Source organism: Jaculus jaculus, chromosome 23 (assembly GCF_020740685.1).
Source record: "Jaculus jaculus isolate mJacJac1 chromosome 23, mJacJac1.mat.Y.cur, whole genome shotgun sequence".
Classification (NCBI taxonomy): domain Eukaryota; kingdom Metazoa; phylum Chordata; class Mammalia; order Rodentia; family Dipodidae; genus Jaculus; species Jaculus jaculus.
This window is the reverse complement of record NC_059124.1, coordinates 9,123,535-9,143,218: the sequence shown is the minus strand read 5'-3', so window position 1 is coordinate 9,143,218 and position 19,684 is coordinate 9,123,535. Positions and strand designations below refer to the sequence as shown.

General features: G+C 51.5%; 1 protein-coding gene across 5 annotated transcripts in view; it reads left to right on the top strand.

Annotated features, from left to right (window-relative positions):
* Positions 1 to 15,693, top strand: part of Scnn1a (sodium channel epithelial 1 subunit alpha) — a 38,779-nt gene extending 23,086 nt beyond the window's left edge. For all 5 annotated transcript variants that reach the window (XM_045139691.1, XM_045139687.1, XM_045139689.1 and 2 more), the window contains exons 5-13: positions 7,071 to 7,174; positions 7,692 to 7,855; positions 8,666 to 8,764; positions 8,886 to 9,003; positions 13,551 to 13,629; positions 13,743 to 13,800; positions 13,985 to 14,040; positions 14,176 to 14,251; positions 14,446 to 15,693. In XM_045139691.1, the coding sequence (XP_044995626.1) occupies positions 7,071 to 7,174; positions 7,692 to 7,855; positions 8,666 to 8,764; positions 8,886 to 9,003; positions 13,551 to 13,629; positions 13,743 to 13,800; positions 13,985 to 14,040; positions 14,176 to 14,251; positions 14,446 to 14,835 (1,144 nt within the window). In that variant the 3' untranslated portion in view covers positions 14,836 to 15,693. The remainder of the gene's footprint in view (positions 1 to 7,070; positions 7,175 to 7,691; positions 7,856 to 8,665; positions 8,765 to 8,885; positions 9,004 to 13,550; positions 13,630 to 13,742; positions 13,801 to 13,984; positions 14,041 to 14,175; positions 14,252 to 14,445) is intronic.
* Positions 15,694 to 19,684: the final 3,991 nt, after the last annotated feature.

The following is a 19,684-nucleotide window of genomic DNA, read 5'->3' as shown; positions in this document are numbered from 1 at the left end:
GCAGAAGCATTACCATCAGGTCCGGGCCTGCATCCCACATGTTACCCAGGGGTGGCTCTTCCCTGCACAATTGGGTCCGTGAGCCTGACTTCATTGGGGCTTGCTGAGAAGATGAAGATTTGGTGTTGAGATCTGGCTTTCAGAAATCAAGGGCCACAGGCATGGGTCTCGTCTTTCACAGGCCTTTTCCTCACTGTCACCAACAGCACACAGGCATAGGAAGAGGCACTGTGGTGAGATAGCATGGACTGGAGGAAGGCAGGTGTGTTGGTTCATGTCCATGATCACAACACTTTGGAGGTTGTGGTAGGGGGAATCACCGTGAGCTCAAGGCCAGCCAGGGCTACATAATGAGTTCCAGGTCAGCCTGAGCTAGAGTGAGACCATGCATCAGAAAGGAAGGAAGGAAGGAGTGAGGGAGGGAAGGAAGGAAGAAAGGACAACAAAGAGAAATGTAACCAGGCATGGTGGCGCACACCTTTAATCCCAGCACTCTCGGGAGGCAGAGGTAGGAGGATCGCCGTGAGTTCGAGACCAGCCTGAGACTACATAGTGAATTCCAGGTCAGCCTGAGCTAGAGTGAGCCCCTACCTCGAAAAACCAAAAAAGAAAAAAGAAAGAAAGAAAGAGAAAAGAAAAGAAAAAAGAACAAAAGAAAGAGAGGAAGGAGGGAGAAAGAAAGGAAGAAAGAAAGAAGAAAAATAGAGAAGGAAGCCGTTTCTCATAGTCCTTGATAGTGGGAAGTCCAGGAGACCCTGGTGCTGACATCTGGCAAGGGCGCCCAAGCAGAGCGTGGCAGAAAGAGGAAGGGAAAGCGCGGGTGCGAAAGAGAAAGCACGAAGGTCGGACCCACGGGGCGACAACCCCCTCTCGGGGTAACCGTCCCTCCCTGACCCCACAGTGAGGTCCCTGCACCCACCTGCCCATCTCCTCTCTCTGGGCCCCACCTCCCACCCTGGGCACGAAGTTTCCCTGCACCAGAACTGGGGAGCACGTTTGAAGCTTTCTACTTCGCCATACTTGACTGTTAGTCCGTCCTGCTGAAAATCCGTCTCGTGGCCTTCAGAATAGAGCAGAATGTCCTTAGCATGATCTTCTCAACCCATTCCATCTCCACATATAAAACCTCCCCCCCCGCTCATCTTTTTTTTTTCTTTTTTGCTGTGAAGATTGAACCCAGGACCTCATTCTTGGGGGCAAACATTCTACCACTAAACTAAATCCCTGCACATAATCTTTTTCTTTTCTGTCTTTATTTTTTTTTCCGGGGTGGGGGAATGTGTTTCGAGGTAGTGTCTTGCTCTAGCTCAGGCTGACCTGAAATTCACTGTGTAGTCTCAGGGTGACCTCGAACTCATGATGATCCTCCTACCTCTCCCTCCCAAGTGCTGCGATTAAAGTCCTGTGTCACCACAACTGGCTAAGGTATCCTTTTTCTTCTTCTTTTTTTGGTTTTTCAAGGAAGGGTCTCACTTTAACCCAAGCTGACCTGTAGTCTCAGGGTGGCCTCGAACTCACTGCGATCCTCCTACCTCTGCCTCCCGAGGGCTGGGATTAAAGGCGTGTGCCACCACGCCCGGTCTTTAATAACATCTTCATTGAAATTTAGCTCACACGCCTTAAAGTTCTTCCTCTTAACTTGTACAATTTAGTGGTTTTTAGTCAATTCAGAGTTGTGCAACCATCACCACTATCTAATTTTTATAATTTTTTTCTCACCTCCCCCTGAAAAGCCCAGTGCCAATTACGACTTCTTCCTCTTTCTCTCCCATCCTCTAAGCTCTGAAAACTGCTCATCTGCTTTCCGTCTCCATGGATTGCCCCTGTGGACATTTATAAGAATCAGACAGGCGCTGGGGATGAAGCTTAGTGGCCAAATGCTAGCTGGCCTAGTCTGTATGAGGTCATGGGTTCTGTCTCCAGTAGTGTTAAAAAGAACAGGGGACTGGGCTGGAGAGATGGCTCAGCGGTTAAGGCGCATGCCTGTGAAGCCTAAGGATCCAGGTTCGATTCTTCAGGACCCATATAAGCCAGCTGCCCATGGTAGCACACGCATCTGGAGTTCATTTGCAGTGGCTGGAGGCCCTAGCACAAAAAAATGAATCAAGAGATGGCTTAGCAGTTAAGGCATTTGTGGGTAAAACCAAAGGACCCAGGTTCGATTCCCCAGTATCCACATAAAGCTGGATGCACATGGTGGCACATGTGTCTGGAGTTCATTTGCAGTGGCTAGAGGACCTGGCGTGCCCATTCTCCCTCTCTCATCTGCCTTTCTATTTATCTGCCTCTCAAATAAATAAATATTTTAAAAGAAGGCAGAAGAAAAGAGTTGTGTTTAAAAAAAAGAATCAAGCTGGGCGTGGTAGCGCGCGCCTTTAATCCCAGCTCTCGGGAAGCAGAGGTAGGAGGATCACCGTGAGTTCAAGGCCACCCTGAGACTACATAACGAGTTCTGGGTCATTCTGGGCTAGAGTGAGGCCCGACCTCAAAAAAACAAAACAAAAAATCAGAAAACAAGAATAGGGACTGGAGAGAGAGCTTAGTCAGCAAGGTGTTTGCTTGAGTTTGTTCTCAGAACCCGTGTAACGGTGCGGGATGTGATGGCATTTGCTTGTCATCCCAGTGCTGGGAACACTGGGAAGGTAGAGACCGGCGACCTCTGAGGCTCCTTGGCCAGCCAGGCTAGTCTAGCTAGGAGGTTCCCGGCCAATGAGAGGCCCTGGCTCAACGTAGATGGCTGGCAAGGAGCTGTGTCTGAGGTGGTCTTCTGGCTTCCACATGCACACACTTGCATGCCCAGTGACTATGAGGCCTTCTGTGGCCAGTGGCTTCTCTATGTAGCAAACTGTTTTCTAGGTTCATCTGTGCTGTAGCATGTGTCAGAACTTCATTACTTTATATATATATATATATATATATATATATATATATATATATATATTTGTTTATTTTTATTTATTTGAAAGCGACAGAGAGAGAAAGTGGCTGATAGAGAGAGAGAGAGAATGGGCACACCAGGGCCCCCAGCCACTGTGAATGAACTCCAGATGCGTGTGCCCTCTTGTGCATCTGGCTAACGTGGGTCCTGGGGAATCGAGCCTCGAACTGGGGTCCTTAGGCTTCCCAGGCAAGCGCTTAACCGCTAAGCCATCTCTCCAGCCCAGAACTTCATTACTTTTTATGGCTAGTTAATAGACATTGTATAGGCATACCACATTTCAGTGCAGCTAGATAGATATTTGAGTTGTTCCTACTTTTTGGCTCTTATGAATATCACTGATGTGAATGATTTTGTGAAATTTAAAAAAAAAAATTATTTTCTTCATTTATTTGTTTGAGAGAGAAAGAGGCAGAGAGAGAGAGAATGGGTGCACCAGGGCCTCTAGCCACTGCAAACAAACTCTAGACGCGTGTACGTCCCCTTGTGCATCTGGCTAACGTGGGACCTGGAGAATCAAACTTAAGCCCTTTGGCTGCACAGGCAAACACCTTAACTGCTAAGCCATCATTCCAGCCCTGTAGTTAACATTCTGAGGCACAACTGGAATTTACCTGAAGACTGCATTACTGTAAGTTCCCAGCAGCAGTGTTTGAGGTGAGAGTGCCACATTCTCTCTCCACACACCACTTATTTATTTATTTTTGAGGTAGGGTCTCACTCTAGCCCAGGCTGACCTGGAATTCACTGTGCTGAACTCATGGTGATCCTCCTACCTCTGCCTCCCGAGTGAGTGCTGGGATTAAAGACGTGCGCCACCACGCCCAGCTTTCCACTTGTTTTATCTGTTGAATTCAGTCATCTGTAATGGTTCATCTCTATGGCCGACTTGATTTAGAATCACCTAGGAGGCAAATCTCTGGGCATGTCTGTGAAGGAGTTTCTAGATTACGTTAACTGAGGTAGGTGCAATGCTGCCACATGACTGGGTGAAACAATTCCATGGGTTGAGGCCCCAGACTGAATACAAAGGATGAAGTGAACTGAGCAGAATTAATCACTCAGTTTCCTGGTTGAGGATGCCGTGTGACCAGCGGCCTTTGGCTCCCACCGCCGGGCCTTCCTCCGTGATGATGGACTGTGTCCTTCAAACCGTTGCAAACTGCTGCAGTCAGGTCCACGTCGCTGGTGGAAATCACCCGACCAAGAGCAGCGTGTGGGAAAAAGAAGCTTATTTTGGCAGAGGAAAATGATGGCATGAGCAGAGGGTGGACATAAGGCCAACATAAGGTGGACCATAGCAACAGGAGAGTGTGCCAAACACTGGCATGGGGAAACTGGCTGTAACACCCATAAGCCGCCCCCAACAATTCACTGCCTCCAGAGGCATTAATTCCCAAATCTCCATCAGCTGGGAACCTAGCATTCAGACCACCTACGTTTATGGTGAATACCTCAATCAAACCACCACATTCCGCCCATTCCCCCCATAAACTGTTAACCATCCATGATGTAAAATGCAATGCATTTAGTCCAACTTTCAAAGTCACCATAGTTTTTTTTTAAATCATTTCCAGTGATGTTCATACATCCCCATAGTCCAAGATCTTCTAACTGAGCCATAATATCAAAAAGTAACCTCAGAAAACCCATAATGGCACAGAATAAACATTCACACTGCAGAAGATGGCATTGGGCATAGCAAAGAAACATTCAGTCAATACAAGATTTAAAATAACTGGGGCAAACATCAAACTCTGTAGCTTCAAGTCCAGCAACTCTAGCCAGTGCCAAATCTCCAAGTCCGATAATTCTAACCAGCAACAAGTCTCTGGCATTCCAATTCCGCCCCTCCAGCTAGGCTACTCACGGTCCTGGAAAACTTCTTGGGGCTGGCAGCTCTCCTAAGCAGCCATCTAATGGTCCCTGCATCTCCACTGGGTGTCCACTGCAATCCAATTACTCCTCATGGCCCCATGGGGTCTCCATGCAGGCATCCAGCAAACCTGCTTCTCACTGCCCAAGGCCATTTCCAAAACACAAGACTGTGTTGCAAACTCAATGACCCTCTTTCCAGCATTTCTTATGCTCCACAATACCAGATAGGGTGCCAATTTGTTGATCCAGGAGGGAATAAAGCAGACTTTGAAGAACAGGGCACTCCTTGAGCATTCAGGCCCCTTCAAAAGAGTTTGCATTCTTCCTGTTGCCCCAGTACAGGTCAGCTGGCCCAGTCTCAAAGGCTGTAATCTCTCAATTGCAGCTGAACGGGCAGCAGTTCACCCAAAGATTTTTCTTTCTGTGCCATATCCCTCTGCCTACTCCAGTTCATTTCTTTGCAGAGCAACCCTGCACAACTTCTCAGGACATGGGCACAAGAGCAGCTTTTCACACAAACTGCTAGCCCAGTCCAAGCACAGCTCTTTTTCACCCTCAAAACCAAACCTCACAACTCTGACCAGAACAGTCCATCAAGCCATACTTACAGCACTGCAAGGCATCTCTTAGCCAAGGTTTCAAATCCTTCCACATTCCTCTTGAAAATCAGCTCCAAAAGGCCAAAGCCACTCAGTCAGGTGTCTAGCAGCAACCCCACTCCTCGGTACCACTTTACTGTCGCAGTCAGGTTCTCCGTGCTGGCAGAAATCACCCAACCAAGAGAAGCTTGTGGGAAAAAGGTTTATTTTGGCTTACAGGTTCGAGGGGAAGCCCCACGATGGCAGGGAAAACGATGGCATGAGCAGAGGGTGGGCATCACCCCCTGGCCAACATAAGGTGGACAATAGCAACAGGAGGGTGTGCCCAACACTGGCAAGGGGAAACTGGCTATAATACCCATAAGCCCGCCCCCAACAATACACTGCCTCCAGGAAACATTAATTTCCAATTGCCATCAGTGGGGGAACCTAGCATACAGAACACTTAAGTTTATGGGGGATCAAACTACCACACTCCCTTAAGTTGCTTCTTGTCAGGTATTTGGGCACAGCAACATGAAAAATAAGTAATATAAACCTGTTAATGAGCCGGGCGTGGTGGCGCATGCCTTTAATCCCAGACTCGGGACACAGAGGTAGGAAGATCATCATGAGTTTGAGGCCACCCTGAGACTACATAGTGAATTCCAGGTCAACCTGGACCAGAGTGAAACCCTACCTCAAAAAAACAAAACAAAACAAAGCTGTTAATGAATTATCATTTTAATACTAAGGAAACTAAAGTACAGAGAGATTAAATAACTTCTTTGACCCACCAATACTTGTTAGAGCTCGTGTTCAAATACAAGGGGCTGAGTTCCTGTGTCTTTGTCCTGTCCCCTCCTCTCCGCCCTCCTCTCTTCCCTTCCTCATGCTTCCTGCAAGTACACACACACACACAGATGCACACTTAAAACATAAACAAGGAAATCACTTCCTCAGACTTCTGCAGGAGTGAGGCCTTCTGGAGCCATCGACTTCCTTGACGCTTTCTCTGCCCTTGCAGCGCCGGAAGCTTGGCTGGTCTTGGTCTGTGTGTGTGTGTGTGTGTGTGTGTGTGTGTGTGTGTGTGTGCGCGCGCGCGCGCATGTGGAGGCCTTAGGACAACCTTGGGTGTCGTTCTCAGGAATGACCGCCCCTCCTTTGAGACAGGATTTCTCATTGGCCTGGAATTTGCCAAACAGGCTATACTGGCCAGCTCCAGGAATCTTCCTGTTTCCACTTCCCCAGCACTTGAATTACAGGTGCGTGTTACCATGTCTGAGAATTTTTTTTTTTTTTAAAGACACAAGTGTTCTTTAAATATTTTATTTGAGAGAGGGAAAGAGGGAGAGAGAGAGACAATGGGCGTGCCAGAGCCTTTAGCCACTTGCAAACAAATTCCAGATGCGTGTGCCTCTTTGTGCATCTGGCTTACGTGGATCCTGGGGACATGGAACTGAGGGCCTTTGGCTTTGCAGGCAAGCAACCTTAACAGCTAAGCCACCTCTCCAGCCCCATGTCTGAGATTTTATGTGGGTTCTGGGAGTCGAGCCCAGACCCACTGAAGCGGTCTCCTCCACGCAGAGCGACTTCCTGCGTGTCACGTCAAGCTCCCCTGACCCCCTTGTCTTTCCTCTCTCAGCCCGTTACTCTTTTTCTCTTGCCTTGCTCAGAAACTACTCGCATTTCCACCACCCCATGTATGGGAATTGCTACACCTTCAACAACAAGAACGACTCCCACCTCTGGATGTCTTCCATGCCCGGGATCAACAATGGTGAGCAGCTCCCATTTCCTTGGTGCGCCTCCCTGCCCCGGCCACTCTGCGCACCCCATTTACTTGTCTTGGGTTCACAGCCTAGAGATGCTGGGTCCTACCACAACATGCCTCTCACTATCTCTGCTGTAGGATTTCTTCCCTAAGGGCCAGCAGCAGCCCGTCCTAGGCATGAGCGGAACCCTCCCCCATCCATCCCGCCTGGCCCACAGCCCGGCTCTGGGTCTCTGCACGGGTTCACAGCCTAGAGATGCTGGGTCCTACCACAACATGCCTCTCACTATCTCTGCTGTAGGATTTCTTCCCTAAGGGCCAGCAGCAGCTCATCCTAGGCATGAGCGGAACCCTCCCCCGTCCGTCCCGCCTGGCCCACAGCCCGGCTCTGGGTCTCTGCACGTCTCCGGGGCCTCGCTCCCCGTGGAGATGAGTAACCGTGCACGGGCGGGAGCGGGGGCTTCTGTCCCCCGAGTTTCCTCCAGGACCCTTCTCCTCATCCCTGTCCCTGCTGTATTGCCAGGTCTGTCCCTGACCCTGCGCACGGAGCAGAACGACTTCATCCCCCTGCTGTCCACAGTGACTGGGGCCAGGGTCATGGTGCACGGACAGGACGAGCCTGCCTTCATGGACGACGGTGGCTTCAACGTGCGGCCTGGCGTGGAGACCTCAATCAGCATGAGGAAGGCAAGGATACTGCTGTGTGCCAGCCTGCAGGACAGGCCCACCGGAGGGAAGCAGTCAGGGGACATGGGGGGTGGTGGTGGTGTTGACAACCAAGAGACCGGGCAGGGAGTCATGTGGGGCGAGGGGGTCCTTGGGGACAGAAGGGCTTTAGGACAGGCTTACGATTCCCGGAGATGCTTTAAACCGGTGACCTTAAAAGTAGTGCGGGTGGAGCTGGAGACATATAGCTCAGCTAGAGTGCTTGATTAACATGCACCAAAGCTGTGGGTTCGACCCCCGGCTGAGTGTGCATAGTGATGCATGCCTGTAATTATATACTCACATAGTAACTTTGAGACCATCCCAGGCTACATGAGATCCTACCGCAAAATAATCATCATCATCATCATGGGGCTGGAGAGATGGCTTAGTGGTCAAGCACTTGCCTGTGAAGCCTCAGGACCCTGGTTCGAGGCTCGATTCCCCAGGACCCTCGTTAGTCAGATGCACAAGGTGGCGCAGGCATCTGGAGTTCATTTGCAGTGGCTGGAGGCCCTGGCGCGCCCATTCTCTCTCTCTCTCTCTCTGCATCTTTCTGTGTCTGTCGGTCTCAAATAAATGAAAATAAACAATAATAACAAACGTACAGGTAGCCTCGAGGACTGCTGGGACGTGTTTTGAGATAGTGAGGCAAAAACAGGAGGGCTGCCAGTATGTGAGGGACACCCTGGGACTGAGGGAAGCCCAAAACACCAGGCAGAAATTCTGGTCACTCCCTCTCACCTCCCCCTTTCTCCCCACCCGCCCCCCGCGGTGTGCATGGATTTGCAGGAAGCCCTGAACAGCCTGGGTGGCAATTACGGTGACTGCACTGAGAACGGCAGCGACGTCCCGGTCAAGAACCTTTACCCCTCCAAGTACACGCAGCAGGTTGGCACGGCCTCTCTCTGCGTCGCCTTCCGCCCAGGAAGGGCAGCAGTGGGTGCGGTGGCCAGAGGGGTAGGGCTGGCCAGGCCTGAAGCGCCTTCGCCCTTTCTCACCCCACCTCCAGGTGTGCATCCACTCCTGCTTTCAGGAGAGCATGATCAAGAAGTGCGGCTGCGCTTACATCTTCTACCCGCGGCCCAAGGGAGTGGAGTTCTGTGACTATAGGAAACACAGCTCCTGGGGTGAGCCTGGGGCACCTTGTGCCGCCCTCCCCGCACCCTCATTCCCCTGTCCATGGGACGCCTCTCTCCCACCCGTCATGCTTTCCATCTCTCTCTTGATTCTCTCTCTCTCTCTCTTTCTTTCTTTTTTTGTTTGTTTTTCAAGGTAGGGTCTCACTCTAGCCCAGGCTGACCTGGAATTCACTCTGTAGTCTCAGGGTGGCCTCGAACTCACAGCGATCCTCCTACCTCTGCCTCCCGAATGCTGGGATTAAAGGCGTGCGCCACCACGCCTGGCTCTCTCTCTCTCTCTCTTGCTTTTCATCCCTTTATTCCTGCTCCGGTCTCTCCCTTCTTCTCTTCCTCCTTCTTTCCTTCTCTCTCTTTGTATTTGTGAAGGAATTGTGGAAAAATAGCTTGTGCCGGGCGTGGTGGCGCACGCCTTTCATCCCAGCACTTGGGAGGCAGAGGTAGGAGGATCGCTGTGAGTTCGAGGCCACCCTGAGACTACAGAGTGAATTCCAGGTCAGCCTGGGCTAGAGTGAGAACCTACCTGGAAAAATCAAAAACAAACAAAACATGCTTGTAGCAGAAGGGAGAGGGCATTGCCCTCTGTGTAGAGTGAGGGTACTGCCTCCTCCTGGTCCTTCAGGGTGGGTGCTGAGCAGGGCTGGCTCCGGGAGGCTGGGGGGGGGGGGCACTCACCGTCTCGCTGGGACCTAGGAAGAAACTATTAGAAGTCAAGTTGTCTGCTGCATTCTTCTGTGTTTCCCGTCTTCAGTATATTTTAAAGTATTTTTATTTTTATTTATTTATTTGAAAGAGGCAGAGAGGGAGGGAGAGAGGAGAAGAGGGAAAGAGAATGGGCTCGCCAGGGCCTCCAGCCACTACAAACGAACTCCAGACGCATGCGCCACCTTGTGTATCTGGCTCACGTGGGTCCTGGGGAATCGAACCTGGGTCCTTTGGCTTTGCAGGCAAACGCCTTCACTGCTAAGCCATCTCTCCAGTCCTTCAGTGTGTTTGGGATGTATTTGCTAAATCAAATGCACATGTCGGGCTTGCTTAGTTTGGAATTTATTTATTTTTTTTTTTAACTTGGAGGATAGCACAACCGAAAACAAGTTGCAGAGCCCTGACATCTCTTGCATGTTTGTCTTGGCATCTTCTGCTTAACCTGGCATAGGCATGGGCACATCCTTTTCCTTTTCACTGCTGCCGAGCTATCCCCTGGGAGAAAGACCATTCCAGTAGGGAGCCTTGGCGGCTCTGAGCATCTGCGGTGTGTGCATGCTCCACGGGGGGCGGGGGGTCCAACCCCCAGACACTCTCCTCAGAGCTCCAAGGGCGAAGGAGAAGGTGGGCCAGGACCCTTGCTGGAAGGGACAAGGCACCCTCAGTGGGGTTGTCTCACCGCTGTCCTTGCCCCAGGTGCCCTTCTGCCTCCTCCTTCTCGCCTGCGCCTTCCAGTTCTTTCCCGCCTTTTCCAGGGCTGGCTCCTGCTTCCCGTCTCTAGCCTTGACGGACCAGAGCACATGAGAACTGAGAGGACCCCAGAGACCATCTGAAGTCACCTCCTCTTTCAGATGAGCAGACTGAGGCCCCGGGCGGGGTGGACATGGTTGGGCAGGCAGAGCAGTGGGGGTGCTGGGTTGGGGGGTGGCAGCCCCCCTCTAGTCCTTCCTGCCTTCAAGCAATAATTTCTGAGTTCTTGAAGGTCTGTGAGAGGAGAAAAGCATTGCCTGCTGAGGAGCGAGGGGCCAGGGCACTTCCCAATTCCCACTCCCCAGAGCAAAGGACCCAGATGCTCCCCATTCTCCCAGCCCTGGCGGCTGGAGGACTTTGGACCCAATAACAGCAGTGATCCCACCCTGATAACCAGAGCTTGCCCAATGCCAGTGCCCAGAAGTATATGGTTTCATTTTGTTTTTGTTCTTTTTTTAATTTTTATTTATTGATTTGAGAGCAGCAGACACAGAGAGAAAGTGGCAGAGAGAGAGAGAGCAAGCGAGAGAGAGAGAGAGAGAGAGAGAGAGAATGGGCGCACCAGGGCCTCCAGCCACTGCAAATGATCTCCAGACGCGTGCGCCCCCTTGTGCATCTGGCTAACGTGGGTCCTGGGGAATTGAGCCTCGAACCAGGATCCTTAGGCTTCACAGGCAAGCGCTGAACCACTAAGCCATCTCTCCAGCCCCTGTTTTTGTTCTTTTTTGAGGTAGATTTTTCTCTCTAGCTCAGGCTGACCTGGAATTCACTATGCAGTTTCAGGGTAGCCTTGAACTCATGGTGATCCTCCCACCTCTGCATCCCAGAGTGCTGGGATTAAAGGCGTGTGCCGCCACGCCTGGCCTCAAGTGTAGTTTTTAGTGCTAGGGTTTTTGGCATAGCCCTGGGACAATGCCACCTTCACTACCATCAACCTTAGAATTTTGTTTGCTTTCCGAGGTCGGGTCTCGCTCTGGCCCAGGCTGACCTGGAATTCACTATGGAGTCTCAGGGTGGCCTCGAACTCATGGCAATCCTCCTACTTTTGCCTCCCGAGTGCTGGGATTAAAGACGCGCACCACCATGCCTGGCTAACCTTAGGATTTTTAAAAAGGAACTTTTCACCCTGTAGCAGTCTCTGAGCTCCCCACTGTCTCTTGCCTGCTCCTGGACAATTGCTAGTTCCTGTGTTGAACCTTTCACATAGGAGGTATATAACCCTCGGCCTTTGCACTGGCGTCTTCTTCTCGGCCTAGGATTTCAAGGTTCCTCCCAGCTGGAGCATGAGTAAATACGCTACTCCTTGTTGCGGCTGAATAATATTCTGTTATAGACATATCTTTTTTATTCTTTTCGGTTTTTCGAGGTAGGGTCTCGCTCTAGTCCAGACTGACTTGGAATTCATTACGTAGTCTCAGGGTGGCCTCAAACTCACGGCGAACCTCCTACCTCTGCCTCCCGAGTGCTGGGATTAAAGGCGTGCGCCACCATGCCTAGCTTCTAATATTTTTTTTTTTTAAATTTATTGACAACTTCCATAATTGCCTTTTGGTTTTGTGATTAATGCTGTTGTAAAACATTTGTGCCTGTGTTTTTGTTGTGAACGTATGTTTTCATTCCCACGGGTATGTGCCCAGAATTGCTGGGGTCACGTGCTAATTAAGCTTTGTGAGGGGCATGTTGTGTCCAAGGTGACTGCGCCATCTCTGCTCCCAGAGCAATAGGTAGTGATCCTGGTTTCTCCACATCCCTGAAGTATTTGTTCATTGTTTCTTAAACAATAGCCTTCCTAGTGAATATAAGATCATTGTGGTTTAACCATTATTATGCAATCATTGTTCCCATTTTTTTTCTTTGAATTTGTGTGTGTTTATGTGTGTGTGTGTGTGTGTGTGTGTGGTTACATGTGCATATAGACACCAGAGTACAATCTCTGGTGTTGCTCCTCAGATACCATCCACCTTTTGTAGAGACCATTGGCTGGAGCTCATCAGTCAGGCTGGACTGGTTGCCACCTCCCTGGCACTAGAATTAAAGTGCACACCACCATCCATACCTGGCTTTTTGTTTTGTTTTTTTTCAAGGTAGGGTTTCACTCTAGCACAGGCTGACCTGGAATTCACTATGGAGTCTCAGGGTGGCCTCGAACTTACGGCGATCCTCCTACCTCTGCCTCCTGAGCACTGGGATTAAAGGCGTGCACCACCATGCCCGGCGGGTTTTATTTACTTATTTATTTTTAATGGGTTCTAGGCATCTGGTATCAAATGTAGGTGCTCATACTCATAAGGCAAATGTTTTAGCCACTGAGTTATAGTCCTGTCCCCAGTTTTAGGTCTCTTGAACAGATGTTTATTTATTTGAGAGAGAGAAAGAGAGAGAGAGAGAGAGAGAATGGGCACGCTCGGGCCTCCAGCCACTGCAAACGAACTCCAGACACATGTGCCGCCTAGTACATCTGGCTTTAAATGGACACTAGGAAATCCAACTTGGGTCTTTAGGCTTTGCAGGCAAGTGCCTTAAACTACTGACCCATCTCTCCAGTCTTCCTGAACAGATCTGTATATAAGCCCCCCCCCACACACCGTTTAACTTAATTTCTTAAACTTTCTTTTTTTTCGTTTTTCCGAGGTAGGGTCTCAATCTAGCCCAGGCTGACCTGGAATTCACTATGGAGTCTCAGTGTGGCCTTGAGCTCACGGTGATCCTCCTACCTCTGCCTCCTGAGTGCTGGGATTAAAGGCGTGCGCCACCATGCCCGGTTTTAACATTTTTTTTTTTTTTGATGTTCCCACTCATGAGGCATTCAGATACTCTTATAACACGGGTGCCCAGGCAATGTGGGAGGGCCTTGTGTATGGAGAAGGTGGAGATGTCTTTAGAAAACAGGTTTCCCAGCTGGGCATGGTGGCGCCCACCTTTAATTCCAGCACTCGGGAAGCAGAGGTAGGAGGATCGCCTTGAGTTCGAGGCCATCGTGAGACTCCATAGTGAATTCCAGGTCAGCCTGGGCTAGAGTGAGACCCTACCTTGAGAAACAAACAAACAACAAAATAACAGCAGGTTTCTCTCCGCTTCCATAGGCTACTGCTACTATAAACTGCAGGTCGCTTTCTCCGTGGATAGCCTGGGCTGCTTTTCCAAGTGCCGCAAACCATGCAGGTGCGTGCCTTCCCCAAGGTGCAGGCTGGGCAGAGGCTGTTTGAGTGGCATTAAGTGGATTAAGCTGGTAGGGAGAGCCTGCTCCATCACTGAGCACCCTTCTTTGTTCCCAGCGTGACCAGCTACAAGCTCTCGGCTGGTTACTCCCGATGGCCTTCGGTCAAGTCCCAGGTAAAGTGAGAAAGGGAGGCGTGATGGGTGTGTGCCTGTGTGTGTGTGTACACATACATGTGCGTATGCACATACAGTGTGGGGCCCTCTGCATGTTGTATATGCTGGTGTGTTTGACCTGACACCATCCCGTAAAGCCTGAGTGATACCAAGATGACCTTGTTGACGCACCAATATTTCCCAGGATTGGATCTTCTCCATGCTGTCCTTGCAAAACAATTATACCATCAAGAACAAAAGGTCAGTCTTGTTAGGGAGGGTTGGGGGGCAGGACAGGAACGCTTGGGGAGAAAGCAGGTGTGGGAAGAGAAATCATTGGAGGACCAGAGGAGTTCACCTTCCTCCATTTCTTCCCACCTTCTCCCCTGCCCCCAGAAATGGAGTTGCCAAACTCAACATCTTTTTCAAGGAGCTGAACTACAAAACTAATTCCGAGTCTCCCTCCGTCACGGTAGGGTCTGCCTTGGGGTGCTTCTCCTGGGAGGCTCGGCGGGGCAGCTCACTGGGAGGCTGGGGGGGTGTGCAGGGGTGTGGAGGAGGGGCACTAAGAGTGCCAGGGTGACAGGTGGGTTCCCAGGCACAGAGGGAGCTGGTTTGGAGAGGAGAATGGGGGGCTGTGGTCAGGATGCTTCTCTGTCCTCACAGATGGTCACCCTCCTGTCCAACCTGGGCAGCCAGTGGAGCCTGTGGTTTGGCTCATCCGTGCTGTCTGTGGTGGAGATGGCCGAGCTCATTTTCGACCTCCTGGTCATCACGCTCCTCCTGCTTCTGCGGAGGTTCCAAAGCCGATACTGGTCTCCAGGGCGAGGGGCCAGGGGCGCGCGGGAGGTGGCCTCCTCTCCAGCCTCCTCCCTCCCCTCCCGCTTCCGTCCCCACCCTACGTCGCCACCCCCTTGCTTGCCCCCCCAGCCAGATCCAACTCTCTCCCTGGTCCCATCGGCCCCTCCACCGGCCTACGCCTCCCTGCGCCCCTGGGCGTCTCCTTTGGGCTCCGTGGGGCCCAGCTCTTCTGCCCAGAGCTTGACAGAGCCCTGAGAGGGAAGAGAGGACAGTCCCCAGCCAGGACAGGTACTCCCCTGCTGGACCGAAGGATGTCTCATCTTGGGCTTCTCAGAGCCACCCAGCTGCTGTTGGTGGAGGGGAGGGAGGCACGCTGGGCAGGGGCCCAGGAAGTTGCCCCGGAGAACAGTAGCTAATGAGCTGCCTTGCTTCTCAACGCTGCTTTCCACACAAGTGCAGACAGGCCTTCTTCCCCCTTGGAGCAGCCAAGCCAAACTTGGAGCCGACAAGGAACTTTCCTGGGAATAAACCAGGCAAAGAGGCAGACGCAGGTTGCCAGTGCCATGACCAGAGACTGACCTGTCCACCCTTGCCTTCTGTGACGCAGACGTCTGCTCCTCTTCTTGAACTTGGGTGGGAAACCCCACCCCAAAAGCCCCCTTTGTTAGTTTCTTGGGCAATTCCCCTTCCCTGACTCCTCAGGGTGGCTGGAGCAGACCAGGGTGAAGGAGGTCTGGCCATCCCGAGGACTTCTTGTGTCACACCATGCCTTCAGAGTCGTGGCCCAGACCTCCGCTTCACCTCTCTATGTCTGTTCACTGACTTCCTCCCCTTGGGAGCCGCCTCCGCCCTCTCCCGCAGATCTCCTGGGTGTCTAGTGCTCAGTGACACACCGCCATTTCTGCCAAGGCTTCTGTCCCCTCCTGCCTTCCCCAGGGTCCGGCAGCACCCTGGGACATCTGCTGGTGGTCGCTGTGCTATTTCATGCTCATGTCTGCCTCGCTGACTAGACTGTGAGCCCCCAGTGGTGAGGGTCTGATGGATATCCCACGCCCGGCCTTGTTCCGCTTGGGGCACGTAGGCAGGTGTTCAATAAATGCTTGTTGCATAAAAGCGATGAGTCCCGGAGTCGCCACCCATGCTGTTGGGAAGCACTGGGAGTGGAGGGAGGGGTCAGGCACCCATGTTGAACTTTAGTCACTGTCTCCAGGAATCTTCTGCTCCGTTTGCCGAGTACCAGGCACCTCGCAGCTGTGATGTAACCCTCTTCTACTTTCTTCCCCATCATTTCCCTAGTGGGGGTAGAGGAGACTCTGATCAGTTCCTCCAGAATCTCAAAACTATGGATAGCCTTATTCGCAGAAGAACAGAAAGAACCCTCCCAGCTTTTTTATTTTTTTTGGTTTTCTGAGGTAGGGTCTCACTGTAGCTCAGGCTGACCTGGAATTCACTATGGAGTCTCAGGATGGCCTCAAACTCACGGTCATCCTCCTACCTCTGCCTCCTGAGCGCTGGGATTAAAGGTGTGCGCCACCACGCCTGGCTTAACTTTTATTTTAGAGAGAGCCAGAGTAAGAGAGAGAGAGAGAATTGGCCTGCCAGGCCCTCAGCCACTGAAATTGAATGCCAGATGCTTGTACCACCTACTGGGCATGTGCAACCTTGTGCTTGCCTCACCTTTGTGTATCTCTCTGGCTTACATGGGATCTGGAGAGTTGAACATGGGTCCTTAGGCTTTGCAGGCAAGTGCCTTAACTGCCAAGCTATCTGTCCAGCTCCCCTCCCAATTTTCAAAATTTATTTATTTATTTGAGAGCAAGGAATAGGCAGATAGGGAAAGGGAGAGAGACTGGGCATGCCAGAGCCTCTAGCCACTGCAAAGGAACTCCAGATGCATGCGCCACCTTGTGCATCTGCCTTTACACCGTGTGGATCCTGGAAAATTGAACTGGGTCCTTAGGCTTTGCAGGAGCCTCCCAGTTTCCCCACCCCCACCCCACCTCCCAGATAAGGTCTTGCACTAGCCCAGGTTGACCTGGAATTCACTATGTAGTTTCAGGGTGGCCTCCAAATATCCTATCTCTGCCTCTTGAGTGCTGGGATTAAAGGTATCTGGCCCTCCTCCCAGTGTTCCAGGAGGAGCCCATGGGATGTCTGAGTGGAACCCCACTTTCCTGACTTGTAGTCTGCCCACTCCAGTGTCAGACTTGGAAAACAGAAGAAAGCCTTTCTCTTTGTCTCTTGGGAAAAAGGCTTGGATTTCCTCCTGTTAATCACAGGCTCTCCTCCCTGGAGCCAGAGAAGAAAGGGATCTTGTAGAAAGAGGGAAGGAGCAGGTGAGGGAGGTGAGGTCGTGACCTGGACTGGGGACAGGAAGTCTTGACTTCCCTTTCCTAGACTGAAGCTGGTTGGGGGAAATGGTGCCGTTTCCACAGTCTCCCCGTCAGAGCCGCAGGTGTGGCCGCCCTTGTCTTCGTCACTGCCTTGGGTCCACCCTTGCCCTGCCCTGGCCCTGTCCCCAGAGGGAGGAGCTGCTGGACCAAGGAGCAAAGTTGGATCTGGTATGGAGCCCGCATCCTGCGCTCCAGGCTCGGCTCACCTTCAAGGCCACCTTCGGGGCGGGGCTTCTAGAAGGTGGCATCCCGTGCTAGAGAAAAAAGGGTACGGGTCACTTCATTTTCCTTCTCAGGCTGAGCCGGTGAACGGACTTGCTCGTGTTTGTAAAAAGCCAGATCTGAAACTGGAACGACTCAGCCTGCATTCTTGGAGGGTCCTGAATGGCAGGGCCGGCCGGGGCTAGAGTCCATGTCTCCAGGGGTTGGAACATGGCGCCCTTTGGGGAGTCTGTGGGGGTCTGCAGGTGTGTGTGTGTGAGGCTAGGACATGGTGGGGAAGGGGCTACAATCTGAAGCGTTCTCTTTATCCTTTGCTCCACCCGCCCTGACCACCCACGCTGTGTTTCCCCATCTTCTCCCTCCACCCACCATTACTTGTTTTGTTATTGTTTGGTTTTGGTTTTTCGAGGTAGGGTTTTCACTGTAGCCCAGGCTGTCCTGGAATTCACTGTGTAGTCTCAGGGTGGCCTTGAACTCATGGCGATCCTCCTACCTCTGCCTCCCGAGTGCTGGGATTAAAGGCGTGCACCACCATGCCCAGCTTTTTCTTTTTCTTTTTCTTTTTCTTTCTTTTTTTTTTTTTAAATTAAGGTTTCACTCTAGCCCAGGCTGACATGGCAGTCACTCAGTGTGACCTCGAACTCACAGTGATCCTTCTACCTCTCTCTCTGAGTGCTGGGATTAAAGGTGTGCGCCACCACACCCAGCAATTTTTTTTTTTTAACAAATTCATGGAGCAATTTAGCACTACATGTCTCATAATTTTAAATTTACTGAGCAAATCTGCTTTTATTGTAAACCATGAAAGAGCCCCTCCACCTTTTTTGTGTTTTTGTGAGGTAGGTTCTCACTGTAGTCCAGGCTGACCTGACCTGGAACTCACTCTGCAGTCCCAGGTTGACCACACCTGGCCTGTTTGTTTTTTGAGGTAGGGTCTTGCTCTTGCTCAGGTTGACCTGGAATTCACTTTGTAGTCTCAGGGTAGCCTTGAACTCCTGATCTGATCCTCCAACTCCTGGCCTGATCTTCCTACCTCAACCTCCTGAGTGCTGGGGTTGAAGGCTTGCACCACCACACCCAGTTGAAATTTCTCCTTTTTTTTTTTTTTTTAAAAAAAAAATTCTTTATTATTTGAGAGAGAGAGAGAAATAGGCGAGGAGGTAGGGGGAGGGAGAGAGAGAATGAGTGTGCCAAGGCCTCCAGCCGCTACCAGCAAATTCCAGATGCCCAGATGCGTGCACCTCCTTGTGCATCTGGCTTAGGTGGGTCCTGGGGAATCAAACCTGGGTCCATTGGCTTTGTAGGCAAGTGCCTTAACCACAAAGCCATTTCCCCAACCCTAAATGCCTCTTTTTTTTATTTCCACATAGGGTCTCACTCTAGCCCAGGCTGACTTGGAATTCACTCTGTAGTCTCAGGGTGGCCTTGAACTCACGGTGATCCTCCTACCTCTGTCTCTGAGTGCTGGGATGAAAGGCGTGCACCACCTGCCCGGCTGAAATTCCTCCTTTTGTGCCAGGCTCTACATAATGGCTTTGGAAGTTGTCATAATTAGAAAGTCCTTGTAACGGTGATCGTGAGGCCTCGAGGGTGCTACTCATTACAAACACAAATCTGTGACCCTGCTTCCCCTATAGGAAGCTTACTGCTTGGCAAGTACTCACCATTAGCACGTCATGTGCATCCATCACACCAGCTCTGGGAGAAGTGTTAGTGTTTCTCTTTTATTTTGACCTGTTACTTTTCTTTTAGGCGGAGTTTCACTCTAACCCAGGCTGACCCGGAACTCAGGAACTCACTCTGCAGCCCAGGCTTGGTCTCCAACACGTGGCGATTTCCCTACCTCAGCCTCCCAAGGGCTGGCATTAGAGGTGTGCGCCACCAAGCCTGGGCTATTTTACCTTGCTGTTGTTTTATGGTGCTGCAGGTAGAACCCAGGGCCTTGCACGTGCACACCAAGCTCTCTGCCTCCAGGTCACATTCGACCCCCCCCTCCCCCCGTTTATCTTAGGTGAGGGAGCAGTCCAGGCTCTGCTGGCTTCCTCACATTGGGAACTGGCCAGTGTGATGGAGGGCAGTTGGTCCCCCAGAAGTGAGGACGCCAGAGGTTCATGCGGTCTTAGTTGCCCTGTCCTTAGAAGTTCAGAGGAGAGGCCAGGAAAAGTCAGAAGAACCAGACTGGGGGCCGGAAGGTCAGTGGTGGATCACGGGGGAGCGGATGGAGCTTTGGTTCTAGGTCACCAAGCCCTAGGAGCACCCTCCTCTGTTTTCCCAGCGTGTCTGGCAGCCTTCACGGCTGAAGGACCTTGGGGATAAGATGAATAGTGACCCTGTGTTGGAGGGTTCATTTGGGAACCTGCACAAGTGGCGATGGCCTGAGATATTTACCCCTAGTAGGAGACAGCAGTCAGGAGGTAGGGTCTCACTCAGAGGGACAGAGGGGAGAGCGGCAATTCCTCTCTCATAGCCCAGAGACCCTTGGAACAGAC